This window comes from Chanos chanos, chromosome 8 (assembly GCF_902362185.1).
Source record: "Chanos chanos chromosome 8, fChaCha1.1, whole genome shotgun sequence".
Taxonomy (NCBI): Eukaryota; Metazoa; Chordata; class Actinopteri; order Gonorynchiformes; family Chanidae; genus Chanos; species Chanos chanos.
This window is the reverse complement of record NC_044502.1, coordinates 31,044,948-31,060,600: the sequence shown is the minus strand read 5'-3', so window position 1 is coordinate 31,060,600 and position 15,653 is coordinate 31,044,948. Positions and strand designations below refer to the sequence as shown.

The following is a 15,653-nucleotide window of genomic DNA, read 5'->3' as shown; positions in this document are numbered from 1 at the left end:
AGTTTGGTTTTTAGTTGCAGCATTTTGTGTATTTTAATGGTCTTTTGTTGGCCACCTTCTGTTTCAGCTTTAACTTTCTGTTTGTTTCAAAAATAACAATGAACCTCACATACTGCCAATAAAAGTACTGTACTGTACATTATTGTGAAAAAGTATAGTACTAATACACCACAATAATCATGAACATAAGCATTACAGGAGAAAAGCCTCAAACTTTCAACACCTCAGAGATGAAAACATATGTTGACTGGATGTTCCCTTATTTTAGGACAGATAAGCATGTTTAGACTTTACAGTCATGAAAGTATCTATATCAACGCATGCAGATACATAAGATATAATATACAGATACAAAAGTCCTAAGTCCTATACTTCAGCTCTCAGTAATTCTGTGGTTTGTGGAAATTTTGTAGGAGTGACCTTAACATGGTAAATTTCCATGTTCCAGGTGGAGAATCATGAAAGTACCATTTAAAAAAAAAAAAAACAGAGATGTTCACGCTGTCTCTATTGAATGGAATCCTTACCAATCCTTGCTTTGAGGAAAAGCTAAATTCAGCTAAATAACACCAGCTGTCATTTCTTGTCAGACACTGTCAAACAATACTATTCATAGCACTATTTTCCGTGTCTGCAATAAGTATCGATCGTGACGATATGTTAGAAAACCTCTTGGTATGATGGAGGGTCTGTGCTGAGCATATTTGCATATCCAGTCAAACTTGTGTGGCAGCTATTTATTTTTTCTTTAAAACAGAAGATGGAAATTTTCCACTTGGTATTTACCAGACATATAAATGGAAACTGTCACTGAGGTGGTATTAACATTCACCAGCTTCCAGATGTGAAAACCATTCTAAGAGAAAACTTTAAACCATCTTTTTTTCATAGCCCATTGTGTACAGGTTTTTTCTACCAGCAAGTTTGTTTGAAGGGCACTGTTAGTCATGTGAATCTCTAATAACAAAAGCTGGGCTGAGCAAACAGTTGCCAGATGTTTATCAGCTCTGATGTGGTTACAGTGTGGATCCTGTGTCACTTTGAATTTTCTACAAGTATCCTCACTACAGCTTGCTTTGGCAAATTAAACTAAAGAATCAAACGGATATTTCCTCTTGTGTGAGGAAAAAGGAGAGGCAGCTATTGTCTGGAACAGGTTTAGCCAAGTCACACCTCTCTGTTACCATGGTTCATCTACCATGAGGAAGGCAGATGAAATTCCCCCAGGAGATGGAAGATGTTGTATGCTGCTTCTAGATCAGTGTTTAGGTCCTCAGACATAATCTAGCACGTCCAAACTGAAATTGAAATCTGACCTCGGATCTGCCATCCCCAATTTTTTTTTTTTTTCATAGAGCCCATCTCCCCGTGTTTGCATACCACACCCATACTGCTCCTGGCCAGAGGGAGAAGCTGGTTGGTCTGGTAGAGTGTAAAATGTGGCTGATGGGGTGTAATCTTAGCTATAGCACACGCCTCTTTCAGTGTAAACAGTTCACCGCTGTCAGCCAGGTGGATACTTTGTCAGAGAGAGGGCGAGAGGAAGGAGGAAAGACTGATAGGGACAAAAGTAGAGAGAAAGAGAGAGAGATACAAAAGGACAGCAGAGCAGGAAGTGATATAGCAGCAGTTCTGAGAAGAGACACCTTAACTGACGGGAGAGAGAGACTGAGTGAGGGACAAAGGTAAAGCGAAGTTAGAGAAGATAATACCTGAGGACAGGCCTGGGAGATAGAGAAATACATTGTGTTAATCGGCCTGGGACTTCTGTTGGATCATGGCCTCCATGAACTTACAGATGCTGGCCAGTGCCTTGGCATTGCTAGGCTGGGTGGGCACAATACTAACCTGCATCCTACCCATGTGGCGTGTGACGGCATTCGTGGGCACCTCGATTGTAACGTCACAAACTACTTGGGAAGGCATCTGGATGACATGCATGGCTCAGAGCACAGGCCAGGTTCAGTGCAGACCCTACTACTCTATGCTGGCACTGAGCGCCGACCTGAAGGCTGCCCGGGCCCTCTCGGTGCTGGCCATCCTGACAGGAGCCATAGGCCTCATCTTGGCCTTTGTTGGGGGCAAGTGTACTCGTTTCCTTGACGACAGAGGAGAAAGAGCCAAAGCCAAGGTTGCCATAGCGGCTGGAGCCGTAATCATACTTGCCGGCTTCTTTTGCATCATTCCCGTTTGCTGGACGGCCAACATGGTGGTCAAGAATTTCTACAACCCGCAGATGGTAGACTCTCAACGCCGGGAGATTGGAGCGTCCATCTACATTGGCTGGGGTTCCTCCCTCCTTCTTTTCCTCGCCGGTGGAATGTTCTGCAGCTCTTCCTGTCCCCCCAAGGATGAGGATGATGGGAGCCCCTCTGTGAAGTACCATGTCGTACGCTCCACAGCAGCTGGGTCCAGCATGGCAGGCTCCCACAGGGTCCGAGAGAGCTCAGTCAGGCCCTCACAAAATGGACCTGCATCTGTGAGGACTCAGGAGAGTGAGGATCTGAAGAAGGACAGGCCCCCATCTGCAGGATCCAGAAAGAGCAAGGCACCATCTACAAAGTCGCAGCTCAGCATCAAGACAGAGTCTGTTACAGAATCAGAGCACAGTGAGGGAGCGTCCACTAAGTCCCAGCTGATGAGAATGGACTCAAATAAGAGCTTGAATGCTTCTGAAGCCAGTGACACAGCTTCAGCAAATGCTACAAAGACTTACATTTGACGTGAAGGGAATCCACAGAAAAATACTGAACTTGAATGTGTTTATTTTTAAATGTACATCTTTTGGGATTGTATATATGGTGGAGCAAATCTGCACTTGAACTTCATTCCTCTGATAGAGCACTGTGAAATGTATTTGTTTTGTTGTTGTTTTTTTTACTTTAGAAGTGAAAGCAATGGACAAATTGTTAATGTTGCCTAACATTGCTTAGTGTTCCCTACAGCTGAGCAACTGAGACACTCTGAAAAATCCACTTACCTACTTTGCACTGTCATTTACAGGTGTTCAGTTCTGTTACATCTGTAAAACCGAATCATTTTGTGTGTAATTATGTTTTAGAGTTTTGTTTTGTTTTGTTTTGTTTTTGAAGGTCAAGTGTAAAGATGTGCATAAAGACATATTGATAAAACTATTTTAGTTAACACCTAGACAGCAGCTAAGTTTGTAGGTAGTACTGTTGACTCTTCCAGCAATATATGGTATATATGTAGAATTGTATGCAACTGTCTTTTCTCTATGTATCTACAACCTTAAATATTTATTTTTTTCACAGGAATTGAAAAAGATGTAAAACATTCACATGTGCAAAGTATCAAAATTAAAAGTCTAACCAATTTTTGCTTATTTATTTATTTGACCATTTTATCACTTCTAGTATTTGATAATTATCTAAAAGAATGAAAAAAATGTTAGGACAAAGCAGTTATGCAAACATTGAGACATTAGGTTGTTATACATAATGTTTTTATGTTTGACTGACTCAAAAACAAATGTTCATTATTTAAAATGAACACTCAAGTCATTAAACCTTTGACCTAAAATGTAGCTCATCAGCCAAATTAGGGATATTCTCTCATGAAATAAGAAGCCAAAACAAGCTGTTTTTCAAAGTTAAAATGACCAAGCCTCAAAATCGCATGGACATGTGAAACAAACACTTCTTTCATTGTCCTCTGACTGGTTTCACCCTTTCATGAGGCCCTGGGTCCTCACAATGATAAAGAATTGTACACCAAACCGGTTTGACAGAAAATGATCTCATAAAGATGGTTTGCATTCTGGGAGGATGTTTTTGTTTGAAGATTCAAATAGAGTTTCAGTGTGTAATGGGGCCTCTGGACATGGGCTTTTAGGTGTCTCTCTGGTTTCATTCAGCTGAGTGTTCATGGTTCGCTTACAACACAAATAGAACAAAGAGATCATGTGTATGTCACATGTTTACACACAACAAATAAAATGAAATTGGGACTCAACTTTGGATGCTCTCATTTCAAATTTGTCTACCTGAGAAGTAGTCTGTTTCTGCCCCTACACGTCACTGGTTTCTTTTTTGGAAAACAATGACAAGTATTCAAAAGATGACTCAGAGGCAGTGTTTATGTTCATAGAGTTTCAAGTCATGTTACACATTACATCACATTACATCACATTACATTATATTCATTTAGCAGATACTTTTATCCAGAGCAACTTCCAAACTCATACAAGTCGGAGGTCATCAGAGCCAAACTTGCCTCTCTCCCACCCCCTCCCTAACACACACACACACATACCTGTGTGTTTATGTTTGTTTGCGTGTCTGCATGTCTGTATGTGCGTGTGTGTGTGAGCAGATTCAAATCAAAGTCAGAGGTTATACTCTTGCTTTAACGCTTTCTTTTAAAATAAGCCTTATCACAAAAAAAAGAGAGACAGGATATATGAGCATTGTTTCTTTAATCATTTATTAAGACATTACATTAGTGTACATAGAAGAAAGTGTTGTATTCGGACAAATTTAATGTCAAATATAAAAACTGGTCATGCTTTCTTACCTTTAGACATTACAAAATGCTGAAGAAATTAACTGTATGACAAAGCTGAATTCAGTATATGTAAGTTAATGCGTGTATTTTTGATGTATTTTAATTTAGAATGCATAATTTATGAAGTGATACAAAACAATAAGCAAAAACCGGACGTCAAAATCCCCCTTCACAAAACTCCGACACCCTGAGGCGATTTAGTGAAGTTATGCTAATACCCCCTCTGGTGGTGAGAATTTGTCCTGCAGCTTTAAGTTATCTACCCTGTTCTATTTTTCTGAAGAACGTCAGTAACAACCAGTTATATCCTTCACAGCCCTGTTCTCAGTGATTAGATGTGAATCTCTGGATCCGTCGTCTAGATCAGAGGTTCTAAGGGAAATAAACAGTGCCGCTGAGGGCAACGCCCTGTTTTTCCACCTGAGGCAGAGAAACAGAGAACACCAGTCTGAAGTCTGTAAAGAGAAAAGAGGACTCATTCACTCCTTTGTATGTATTGTGTCAGATTGCATTTCTGCCTATAGTCACCTTAAAATTCCAAACAACACCAACCACTATATTTCTCAGATACTGCATATATGTATTATGCACACACATATGCATACACATACATGAATGAGTGCATGCGTGTGTATGTGTACAGTCTGTGAATCTATGTCCCTTTATTTACTATAACCTTTCTGTGGTGCCCTGTTTTGGGTAGTCCGGTAAAAAGATATTCTAAGAGCCCTTAAAAGACATGTCGATCCTGGACCGTGTAACAGGTCAAATGATAATAGCTAGAAGTACTTGCTACTTCTAGCTGGCAGCACGTGCAACATGATTTTCAGACAGAGGCCCCGTGTTCATTACTGTAGAGAGACAATATCTCGCTGATTGAAACAGGGCCCATTACTCAGTCATATCTTATTACTACCGAGCCTCAGAAATAAAATTTAACGACTGCTCTCCTGTATTAATGGGTTGATAGGCGGATGACGTTGCTCACCTGAAAAGACCTTGAAAGGTCTGATCAAAAAGATCACGTTCGGTCACTTTTCTCTGATGAACGGAAGTTTGAATAATTTGTTGTGCTGACGTTGGATATTATAGGACATTTACGCATAACCGTACAGCACACATGTGAACTTCAGTTTTCAGTTACATTCGTTCGTAACTGTGTATATTTTTGTACTGATTAGATAAGGGCACCGGAGCGCAGAATGTTTTAGACCTCTGTGGTTGTAATTCACAGATTCACCAATAGGATGTTTTATTCACGCTAGCTATGGCTGGACCTACATCACTGCATGTAACATCATAATCACACGACAATTACACATATTTTTAGTTAAACCATATCAAAACCATGCGTGCTTTAGACGATATCGTTCATTCAGCTTATTCCGAGTAAAAGTAGACAGTTCTCTCTTTTCCCAAAGTTACGTTCACTTTAACTGGCTGGTTAGCTGAAAAGTTAGCCTAAAATCTGGGAACAGACGAGCACTCTTTGGGACGCCTCTGGCTTTCTTGGAGTGGAGAAAACTTTCAAAGTTTACCTCGTGGATTCGGCCTTCAAGTCTTTACTCTTCTGAGGTAGCCACCTGAATTGCTCTGTGTGATGTGACGCATTTTGAAACGTTAATTCATGCATTTGGGCACAGATATTGTAGTCCTCGTTGCGACATGGTTTTACAAATAAGTTTGTGAGGGTTAGTTCAACGTTACGCTAGCAAGCTTAGTATGACGCCTAGCCAATTTAGCTATGTTTAGCCTACTAGCACACACACACAATTCATCTTTTGAGCTAACTCGGATTTGTTTTGGTTTTCAAAATAGCTAAACTAGCAATTGCTGTTGAGTTACTTTACAGTGTTTAACTAACAAACGTGTAAAATCAGGTTACAACACATTTTGTTGTGCATTTCAATGTTATTTTGTGTTTTAATGTTGGTACCATGACTGAAATTTGGTTAAGCGAGTTGGTTTTGTCGCTCCCTTGTTAAAAGTTAGTTAATCTGAATTGTATGGTTGAGTGATCAAAGTAGTCCCCAATATTCAACAGACTGGCAAAGGGCAGTTGACCTTTCAATGTTTCATTTTGTTGATCAGTGAAGAACAAGCCTTAGTGATTCAACGTGTCGAACATAATTAAGGCATGTTTTCTCCATCAGCAGAATCCTACACGGTTGAATAGTTATCTGTTCGATTATTTTACAATCCCCTTTTAAGTCAGTATCTTTAGTAGTGATATTTTACGCATGGGGGTATTATAATTGCCTATATTATAAATTAACATAAAGCAGTGGTAAGGGACGAATGGCATTTCTACTGATCAGAAGGTCGAGATAATTCGAACACGTAAAACACGTAGCATGTATCAGAACTGTTGAAGTGACTAAATTACCTAACTAAATAAGGTGTTACACACGTATTATTAATGTCAGTGCTAGCCTTCTTGTCAAAATGTTTTTGCTGTAAAACTTGATGTGAGAAATTTTACATCAGGTCAAACAGTCGAATCTCTGTAAGTCACAGAAATGGCAAAATTCAATTAACTGTGCGTATTAGGTAACGACATTGTTCTGTGGTTATTGTAGGAATCGGAGAGCATTACAGAAACATTTTTATTATTTTTTTAATTTTTATTTGATATTTATTTTTATTATATCTTGCTTTCTTATTGATGCTGCTTACTTGCGCTACCCCCCCTTTGCTGCTGTTACACTGCAGATTTCCCCGTCAGTGGGGCTAATAAAGGATTATTTTATCTTAACAAAGCTGTGTCAGAGATGATGTATTCACCTCTCCTAAGTCTCGTTAGTTTTGTCAGGCTGTGCAAAACATGCATGCATACTTTCACCGAGATTTCATCCTGTTCCAATCAGTTTTAATATGTTTTGACACCTATTTTCTATTAGAAGCTCATTTTAAAAATCCAATATGCTGACATGTACCTGCAGGTCAGTAAAAACAATAAAGATTTGAGCTTTAAAAAAGGAAATAAACTCTGTACCTTCACAGATGCTAACTGTTGCAGGTTAAGTTGTCAAAAGGGTTTGTTACTAATTGTGGCAGTACATGCCAAACAAGCAATACTGCATCAGAGAAGAAGAACCGTTGTAGCAAGTTGAAGGTCACCAACAAGGATAAACTAAAAAAAAAAAAAAAAGAAAGAAAAAAACAGCAGAAGAAGAAAATAGAAGAGGCAACAGGCTCAAAAATTAAGATTAGTTTGTGGCTCAGCAAAAACTTTATGCGATGGGGTTCACAAAGATGCTATTTGTAGTAGGGCTGCCTTTTAGTAGACTGCATGTTGCTGTTTAATGAGTTAATGAATTCTTTCCAGTCCTCAAAGAACTGGAGGTTCTCCTTCTTAAAAATGGTCCAGAAAGAGCTATTATACCAGTACACCAGAAAGAACTGGATGTGTTTTGAAGACAAAATGTGGTGACTCCTTCACATGTTGTTTGGCTTTTCATTCGCTTTCTTTTCACTCCCTGACTGAATTGTAAAGGACAGGAGTGTTGTGACATGTGGTAGACTGGTTCAATGCCAAATTCATGTAATCTAAATCCTTGTTTTCTTTGTTTATATTTAGTCCATCACAGGCTGAAACCATGTCGATCCTGGGACTAAAGAAGAAACAGCCTAAGACTTTTAAAGTCAAGGTCATCACCATGGACGCCGAAATGGAATTTAGCTGTGAGGTAAGGAAACTATTCTTGCTCATTTGCATGTGAAGGTTTGCTGTATAGAGGTAGGCTTAAATTAATTTCCCATGCGATAATAATTGCAAATGTACAATGCAGGAATAATATAGTGTTATGTTTTGAATGTGATTATGCTTAAGAGTGTTTTTGTAGCCACAGTGTAGCAACACAGTATCACAGCAGATTTCACTCATTTGTGCTGTTCTGTACCACTACTACTACTACTATCACTACTATCACTACTACTACTACTACTACTACTATTACTACCACTACTACTACCACTACTATCACTACTATCACTACTACTACTACTACTACCACTACTACTACCACTACTATCACTACTATCACTACTACTACTACTACTACCACTACTACTATCACTACTACTACTGCTACCACTACTACTATCACTACTACTGCTGCTACTACTACTACTACTAATACCACTACTACTATCACTACTACTACTATCACTACTACTGCTGCTACTACTACTACTACTACTATCACTACTATCGCTACTACTACTACTACTACCACTACTACTATCACTACTACTACTACTACCACTACTACTACTAATACCACTACTACTATCACTACTACTACTGCTACTACTACTGCTATCACTACTACTGCTGCTACTACTACTACTACTACTATCACTACTATCGCTACTACTACTACTACTACCACTACTACTATCACTACTACTACTGCTACATCTAGCTGCATTTAAAGTTTTATTGTTTAAGTGTGAAGATATTTAAAAATGTTCCGTGTGATCAGATCCAACAGTTAAACCTCCTTTTCATTTCTAGGTGAAATGGAAGGGCAAGGACCTGTTTGATCTAGTCTGTCGGACAATCGGTTTGAGGGAGACCTGGTTCTTTGGTCTTCGATACACAGTGAAGGACACGTATGCTTGGCTTAAACCAGACAAAAGGGTGAGTGTGGGTTCCTAGCAGAGGGACAGAGACACACCTCAGGCTGTGGAGTCTATAAATCCTGTTTTATTTTGTTCGTACAAACTGCTACCTGTCTCTTATTGACTAAGGTGCATGCATGGATGCAGGTTTATGCATACCCATTCCATAGGTAAAAATCAGCCTCTGATTATGTAGTGAGGTCAAAATGCAGGCCTTTGAGGACTGGATTTGCCAGTTGTCCCATATCAATGGTCTGCTCAATGTAACAGTACTTTTAAACACAGATATATAACTGTGAGTAACCAATAACTTATCGCTACTTAGTTTCAGTCTTAAAACACATGCTGATCAATGATACGTGCTTTATGTTAAATTTTCCTGTTAGAAGACAATTGTTGTTAATTGTTGTCTCTTCCCCATAGGTGTTGGATCAGGAGGTTCCAAAGGACTCTCCAATAACATTTCATTTCCTCGCCAAATTTTTCCCAGAGAAAGTAGAGGAGGAGCTGGTTCAGGAAATCACACAGCACCTTTTCTTTTTACAGGTAAGTGGGAATCGAGTGACTTGTTAAGTGACCAGCATCACACACAAAAAAATGACTTGTTCAAGACAGTTTACCTGTCCTGCTGATCTGTTATCACATGTGATTTGTCCCTGTAAGATACAAGCTAACAGAATGATGCCCTAATTTATTGCTCTCCATTCACTCAGGTAAAGAAACAGATTCTAGATGAGGAAATATTCTGTTCTCCGGAAGCCTCTGTGCTTTTGGCATCGTACGCAGTACAAGCCAAGGTTAGTCCTTTCGTTATTAAATTAAAAATCGTTCTTCAGAGAGATTTCTCCTTTAAGTGGTCTGTGACGTGAGAGTGTTTTGGAAAACCTCCATAATCTTGTGTATAGTTCAATGTCTTATCAAAGTTTTCTTTCTTTTTTTTATCTTGTAGTATGGAGACTATGACCCAAACTTTCACAAACCAGGCTTTTTAGCACAAGATGAGCTTCTGCCCAAAAGAGTAAGTTTAATGCAGAATACTGTAGATAAGTGATCTCCATTGACCAGTCCTCCAAGCATGCAGGTTTACAATGACGTCAAGGTCCGTATTACTATACCGTTGTAGCTTTTGCTCTGTATGCAGTTTTGAAAGGGACTTTGCCGTATTAATTCAATCTGACATTAAGATGTGTGATTAAAATGTGAGTGTGGTATGCACAGGTCCTGATGCAGTACCAGATGACAGCAGACATGTGGGAGGAAAAGATCACGGCATGGTACGCTGAACACAGAGGCATCGCAAGGTAAACTGTTCACGCGGACTCCAAGTCTCTACATAAAACAAACATATCTGTCCCATGGTACTTCCAGCAAACTCAAAGAGCCTAGTGAAGACGTTAGTGATGCATATGTCTTTTGTGCTTGCTGACGGCATAAATGATTAAACTGTCGTACGTTAATCTGCCTGTGACTCCCTCAGCTTCAGTTTACAACCGTATGTAACAATTTCTATAGTGCACCTACACTTATGTTTAGTTTGGTTGTCTGTCTGTTTTTACCTTCATGGAATATAAACATGGGATTATGCACACTTTTATATGAATTATTAAAGGGACAGAATGTAAATAAATAGCTTTGTGTTTTAATTCTCTGACACATTAAGTGTATACTTTTTCACATAATGGGTACTACCATCTATGTGTAATTTCATTAATGTTTTTGTGTATAGGGATGAAGCAGAGATGGAGTATCTGAAAATAGCCCAGGACCTTGAGATGTATGGAGTCAGCTACTTTTCCATCACAGTAAGTGCCTCCTGGGCTTTCGCTGGGATTTTGTCTGCATCGATTAGTCTCGTCCATGTCTTGAATTGATGTCGTTCATTTACATTTTCAGCGTCCCACTTAAGTCTCTATATGGCTTATGATTGAGGCCTGACTAGGCTAACTGTGTCAAAGTCTTTCCATTTCCCTGCCACCTTAATTATTATTGAGCGCAGCTTTGCAGGATCAAGCTGAGGAGATGCAGATATTTGACAGGTGATGCATATTAATATAACGAATATGCTTAGTAGTCCGCCCCCTTCTGGCTCGGACGTCACTCACTGTTCTCGGTGCTTCTTGTGCGTGAGGCACATGTAAAATAGAAAAAAAAAAAAAATATATGACTCGTTGAATGTTTGATAGCAAAACAAGAGGGACACAGAGCTGCTGCTGGGTGTTGATGCACAGGGCCTTCACATCTACAGTCCCAACAGTAAACTAAACCCCAACAAGTCCTTTCCCTGGAGTGGCATCCGCAACATCTCCTACAGCGAGAAAGAGGTACGGGAATCCACACCTGTTCAGAGGTCTTTGTCAATATTAAACTTACCGTAAGTTACTGTTCGTTTTACTTTTAATCTAACTGTTAATGTTAAAAAAAAAAATCACCAGAGACCATTCAAGGACACGTGGTTAGCTTTATAACTGTTCCGGAATTCCTAACGCTTCACAGTTAATAAGTCGAGTGTATTCTTGCTCCTTTTTTTTTTTTCAACACCATCACATGAATTGGTATGTTTCAAGGGTAATATAACATGAGAGCACTGATACTATACCATCATCCTAATCCTGTGACAAACATACTGCTGTTGGATGGGAGAGAAACAGTTTATCTATGTCATCACGCTGCAGTCTGTTCTGAGTGAGGGCTCCTTTTCCTTTTCTTTGATTTCAGTTTACAATTAAGCCTTTGGATAAGAAGACGGAAGTTTTCAAATTCTACTCTTCACAGCTCAGAGTCAATAAACTGGTATGTGGTTTTCATATCTTGTTAAAAATCACATTACAGAAATCTCTAATTTGTTTTTTTTTTGAGGTATAGTTTTCTGTGCCTGTGTTAAGATTCTCCAGCTGTGCATTGGAAACCATGATCTGTTTATGAGGAGGAGGAAGGTAGACTCCATTGAGGTACAGCAGATGAAGGCTCAAGCCAAAGAGGAAAAAGCCAGAAAGAAGGTATGATCATGTTTAACATTCTCTGAAAGTCTGCACAAATGTTGATTTGAACTCATAGTGACTGTAAAAAGCAAACATGACCGAGATCTATGTTTATTTTGCTGTAACATTTTTCTTTCCTAACTGCTCCAGGATATTGTGCTTACTCCACGTTGTTGGCTGACTGACTTACACCTTTTTGGATCCTTGCTTCTATTCTCTAGTTTGTCTGGTTGATGCTAGTAGCTGATTGGCTACTTTGCCTGTCTGTCTGTCTGTCAGGTGGAGCGTCAGATTCTGGCACGGGAGAAACAGTTGAGGGAAGATGCAGAGCGGGCTAAAGAGGAAATGGAGCGACGTCTTTTCCAACTGCAGGACGAAGCTCGCATGGCTAATGAAGCACTGGTGAGAGCGCCACGGTCAAATCTCACGTAACCACCACCAACACGAGCGCAATCCCTTCATAAGTTTCAGTATTAGTGGAAAAACCTGAATCGATTTTGTAATCCAACATGTATTTATCTCATCTGGCAAAAAGGTATGAGTAGTTTTTCAATCATATACCTGTAGATAATTACCCAGTCACAAAGACACATCAACTGTCTTGATGTTCTTAATAATCTTCAAAGTTGTTCCTGTCCTACTTTGTATCATTCTGGCTCTTACCCATCCACCAGCTGCGTTCGGAGGAGACTGCGGATTTGCTGGCGGAGAAGGCCCAGATCGCGGAGGAGGAGGCCAAGCTGTTGGCTCACAAAGCAGCCGAGGCGGAGCAGGAGAGGCAGCGCCTGGAGGCCACGGCCATGAAGACCAAAGAGGAGAAGAGACTGATGGAGCAGAAGATGAGAGAGGCAGAGCAACTGGCTGTGAAATTGGTTGAGCAGTCAGAGAGAAGGTCTAATATAGACACTTATTTGTCCCACAGTTCACAGCACTCACATACAGACAGCACTATATGGAGTTGTCCCAGCATGTAGTAAAAGACTGGTTTTGGGGTGGGGGGTTTGCATTTTAGGTTTTCAGGTCAGCCTCATGACCACCTGTTGGTTATGAGCTAACTAAAGTAAATGCCCTCCTAATATCCTATCTGACTTTTGTACCTCTTGTGGTTTTGCATGTCACTTGGTATCATGTGCAGTCTATAAAGTGTTGTCTTTCACAAAAGTGTCGGGCAACGCACAAAGCTGTTCCTGATGAACATGCGCAATTGATTTGCACTTCAGATCAAAGGAAGCAGATCACCTGAAACAGGACCTGAATGAGGCTAAGGATGCAGAGAGAAGAGCCAAGCAGAAACTGCTGGAGATCACCAAAACAACATACCCTGTATGGCTAACTCCAAAAAAAAAAAGCTGTCTTTGGCCAGGAAACCCTGGCAATGTGAAAGTGTAATGACAAAAAAAAAAAAAACACTGCCATAATCTAAATTCTTCTTTTCTTACCTTTTCTTTTCTAATCCTAATTCTTATTTTTTTTATTACTGTAATTCAGATACTTCCAAAAATTTGCATTTGTTCCGTAGTAAATAAATGAGGATTAATCGTGTGTGTTGGTCTGTGTGTGTGTCTGTGTGTGTGTGTGTGTGTGTGTGTGTGTGTGTGTGTGTGCGCTTCCAGCTCATTGCAGCTTACTCCAGTCCCCCTCTGCCACCTGACAGTGGAGAGTTGCCCCCGGAGACTGGGGGCTCCTTCCGCCTGGACTTCAAAGACTCTGACATGAAGAGACTGTCAATGGAGATCGAGAGAGAACGGTGCGTATTAACAGTGGTTTGTGTTTGTTGTAGGTATCAAAGACTTGTACAGCAGCCTGTGATATCAGTGGATCCCTCAGAATTGATTCATTTGCTCTAACATTAATGAGCCAATTAGCCAACCTCATACTCACTGCAAGGAGAGGAGGTTTAAAATTCCTCTTCTGACTTCGGCTGTTGCTGCTGCACCGATATTCGTGTTGATTTTGTAATAGTTTCTGTTTCATCAGAAATTAATTACTTTGAATTTTTTTTTAAATGTTTGTCATGATACAATGATTTTCATGTCTGGATGTTTTTCCCCCTACCTCTTTGTACTTCTCTGTGTGTGTGTCTAACTGTGCTGTGTTTGTTTCAGGCTGGAGTACATGGAGAAGAGTAAGCACCTGCAGGACCAGCTGAAGGAGCTGAAATCTGAGATTGAGTCACTGAAGCTGGAGGAGCAGCAGCAGGCTGGAGTGTACAGCCTAAGAGGTTACGCTGAACCGCCCTACGTCTCACACAGTAATGTAAGAAGGAGCCATCTCTGGCCCTCTCCATCTCTGGCCCTCACCATCTCTGGCCCTCTCCATCTCTCATACGAGACATGCTGCTTTTCAGAGACTAAGATACATCAAAGCTTTACAGTCAGTCTTGTCTCTTCTCTTTTGTCAGCATAATTCTCACATCTAGTAATGCTTATTCATCAGAACAGATTGGATGATTTTGCTGTTAAGGTAGCGGAAACTATTACGCAACAGTTGTCAGACTTGTTCTGACTTGGACTTGTAGTGATACGTCTCTTTCTTTTGTCTTCCAGCGTAACTCTGCATATATGACTCAGATGGCCTTCTTTGAGGAAGTCTGAGCGGATGACTGGGGAGATGTGACAGTAGGAGCACACATCTATACAGCAAGACAGTCTAAATGGATCATACGTGTGTGTTCACCCACCCACACACACACACACACACACCTTGGAAGTGGATGTAGCCCAAAAACAAACACACTGAGACATATATGTTCTCTGCTTACAAATTAAATCAGGTTTTGCTTTTTTTTTTTTTTTTTCCTTTTCTTTTTTGCCTTTTTTTATTCACACACTAAAAAAATTTAACAGGTCAAATGTATATTTTTCGCACTATAAGACAAAAGAGACTATATCCATCGGGTGCAGAATACTTGTATGGTTGTACATGGCAGTTCATTATATTTGTAAACCAAAAACACTGCTACGCTGCGCAGATGGATTTGTTAGAGAAGCTAGCCAAAAGGGATATAGCCTATTTCAAATTAGGATAGGACCTCACGTGTTATGTGAAACAAAAGGAAAAGAGTACATGAGTCTGCAGAAAAAAAAGGTGAAGTACAATGTTGTGATCCAGGGAAGTGAACAAAGAGAAGGAGAGAAATAGCGGTTACGCTAGTGGAAATGATACTGAATCTCTTTATATCATGCATGAGACGCTCTGTAACACCACTCTTTAGCACCATGTTAATATCCAGAGCATCACCTGAAAGCAGTGACTTACTCAGGATATGTGTGGCTTATTAATCATGACCTAACATATCCTAGACCAGTATCTCTCAGCCATTCTCCTGACCACCAACAGAACAGCTCATCATAGGCCACTTTCAGTTCATTCGTATAGTGCCTGTTTTTGTAGTATTTAAGAGCAGGTAGACCTGAAATATGGGGAAGTCCTGGGTCCTAGTAGCAGGGATGAGAAACACTCCTGGGACAGTTACACATTGTTAGAGTTTTGGCTTTTCTTGTGGTTATGCTGAGAGAAGGA

The 15,653-nt window shown here is 40.1% G+C and overlaps 2 protein-coding genes across 2 annotated transcripts; both read left to right on the top strand.

Moving 5' to 3' along the window:
- The first annotated feature begins 1,777 nt into the window (after positions 1 to 1,777).
- Positions 1,778 to 2,722, top strand: LOC115818018 (claudin-4-like). Its single transcript, XM_030781237.1, has one exon. The coding sequence runs from the start codon at positions 1,778 to 1,780 to the stop codon at positions 2,720 to 2,722; it is 945 nt and encodes a 314-aa protein (XP_030637097.1).
- A 3,116-nt stretch (positions 2,723 to 5,838) lies between these two features.
- On the top strand, positions 5,839 to 14,806 carry nf2b (NF2, moesin-ezrin-radixin like (MERLIN) tumor suppressor b). Its single transcript, XM_030782425.1, has 17 exons — positions 5,839 to 6,102; positions 8,108 to 8,216; positions 9,047 to 9,172; positions 9,577 to 9,699; positions 9,867 to 9,950; positions 10,103 to 10,171; positions 10,372 to 10,454; positions 10,880 to 10,955; positions 11,337 to 11,474; positions 11,869 to 11,943; positions 12,036 to 12,149; positions 12,411 to 12,533; positions 12,806 to 13,023; positions 13,352 to 13,454; positions 13,745 to 13,878; positions 14,237 to 14,387; positions 14,678 to 14,806. The coding sequence occupies exons 2-17, from the start codon at positions 8,127 to 8,129 to the stop codon at positions 14,723 to 14,725; spliced, it is 1,755 nt and encodes a 584-aa protein (XP_030638285.1). The 5' UTR covers positions 5,839 to 6,102; positions 8,108 to 8,126; the 3' UTR covers positions 14,726 to 14,806.
- Positions 14,807 to 15,653: the final 847 nt, after the last annotated feature.

What these genes read in the sequence shown, in the direction of transcription:
- LOC115818018 (XM_030781237.1), top strand. Translation starts at nt 1,778, where the DNA reads ATGGCCTCCATGAACTTACAGATGCTGGCCAGTGCCTTGGCATTGCTA.
- nf2b (XM_030782425.1), top strand. Translation starts at nt 8,127, where the DNA reads ATGTCGATCCTGGGACTAAAGAAGAAACAGCCTAAGACTTTTAAAGTC. An exon ending in AAATGGAATTTAGCTGTGAG is followed by an intron (nt 8,217 to 9,046) that starts GTAAGGAAACTA and finishes TTTCATTTCTAG; the next exon opens with GTGAAATGGAAGGGCAAGGA. An exon ending in TCTCCTACAGCGAGAAAGAG is followed by an intron (nt 11,475 to 11,868) that starts GTACGGGAATCC and finishes CTTTGATTTCAG; the next exon opens with TTTACAATTAAGCCTTTGGA.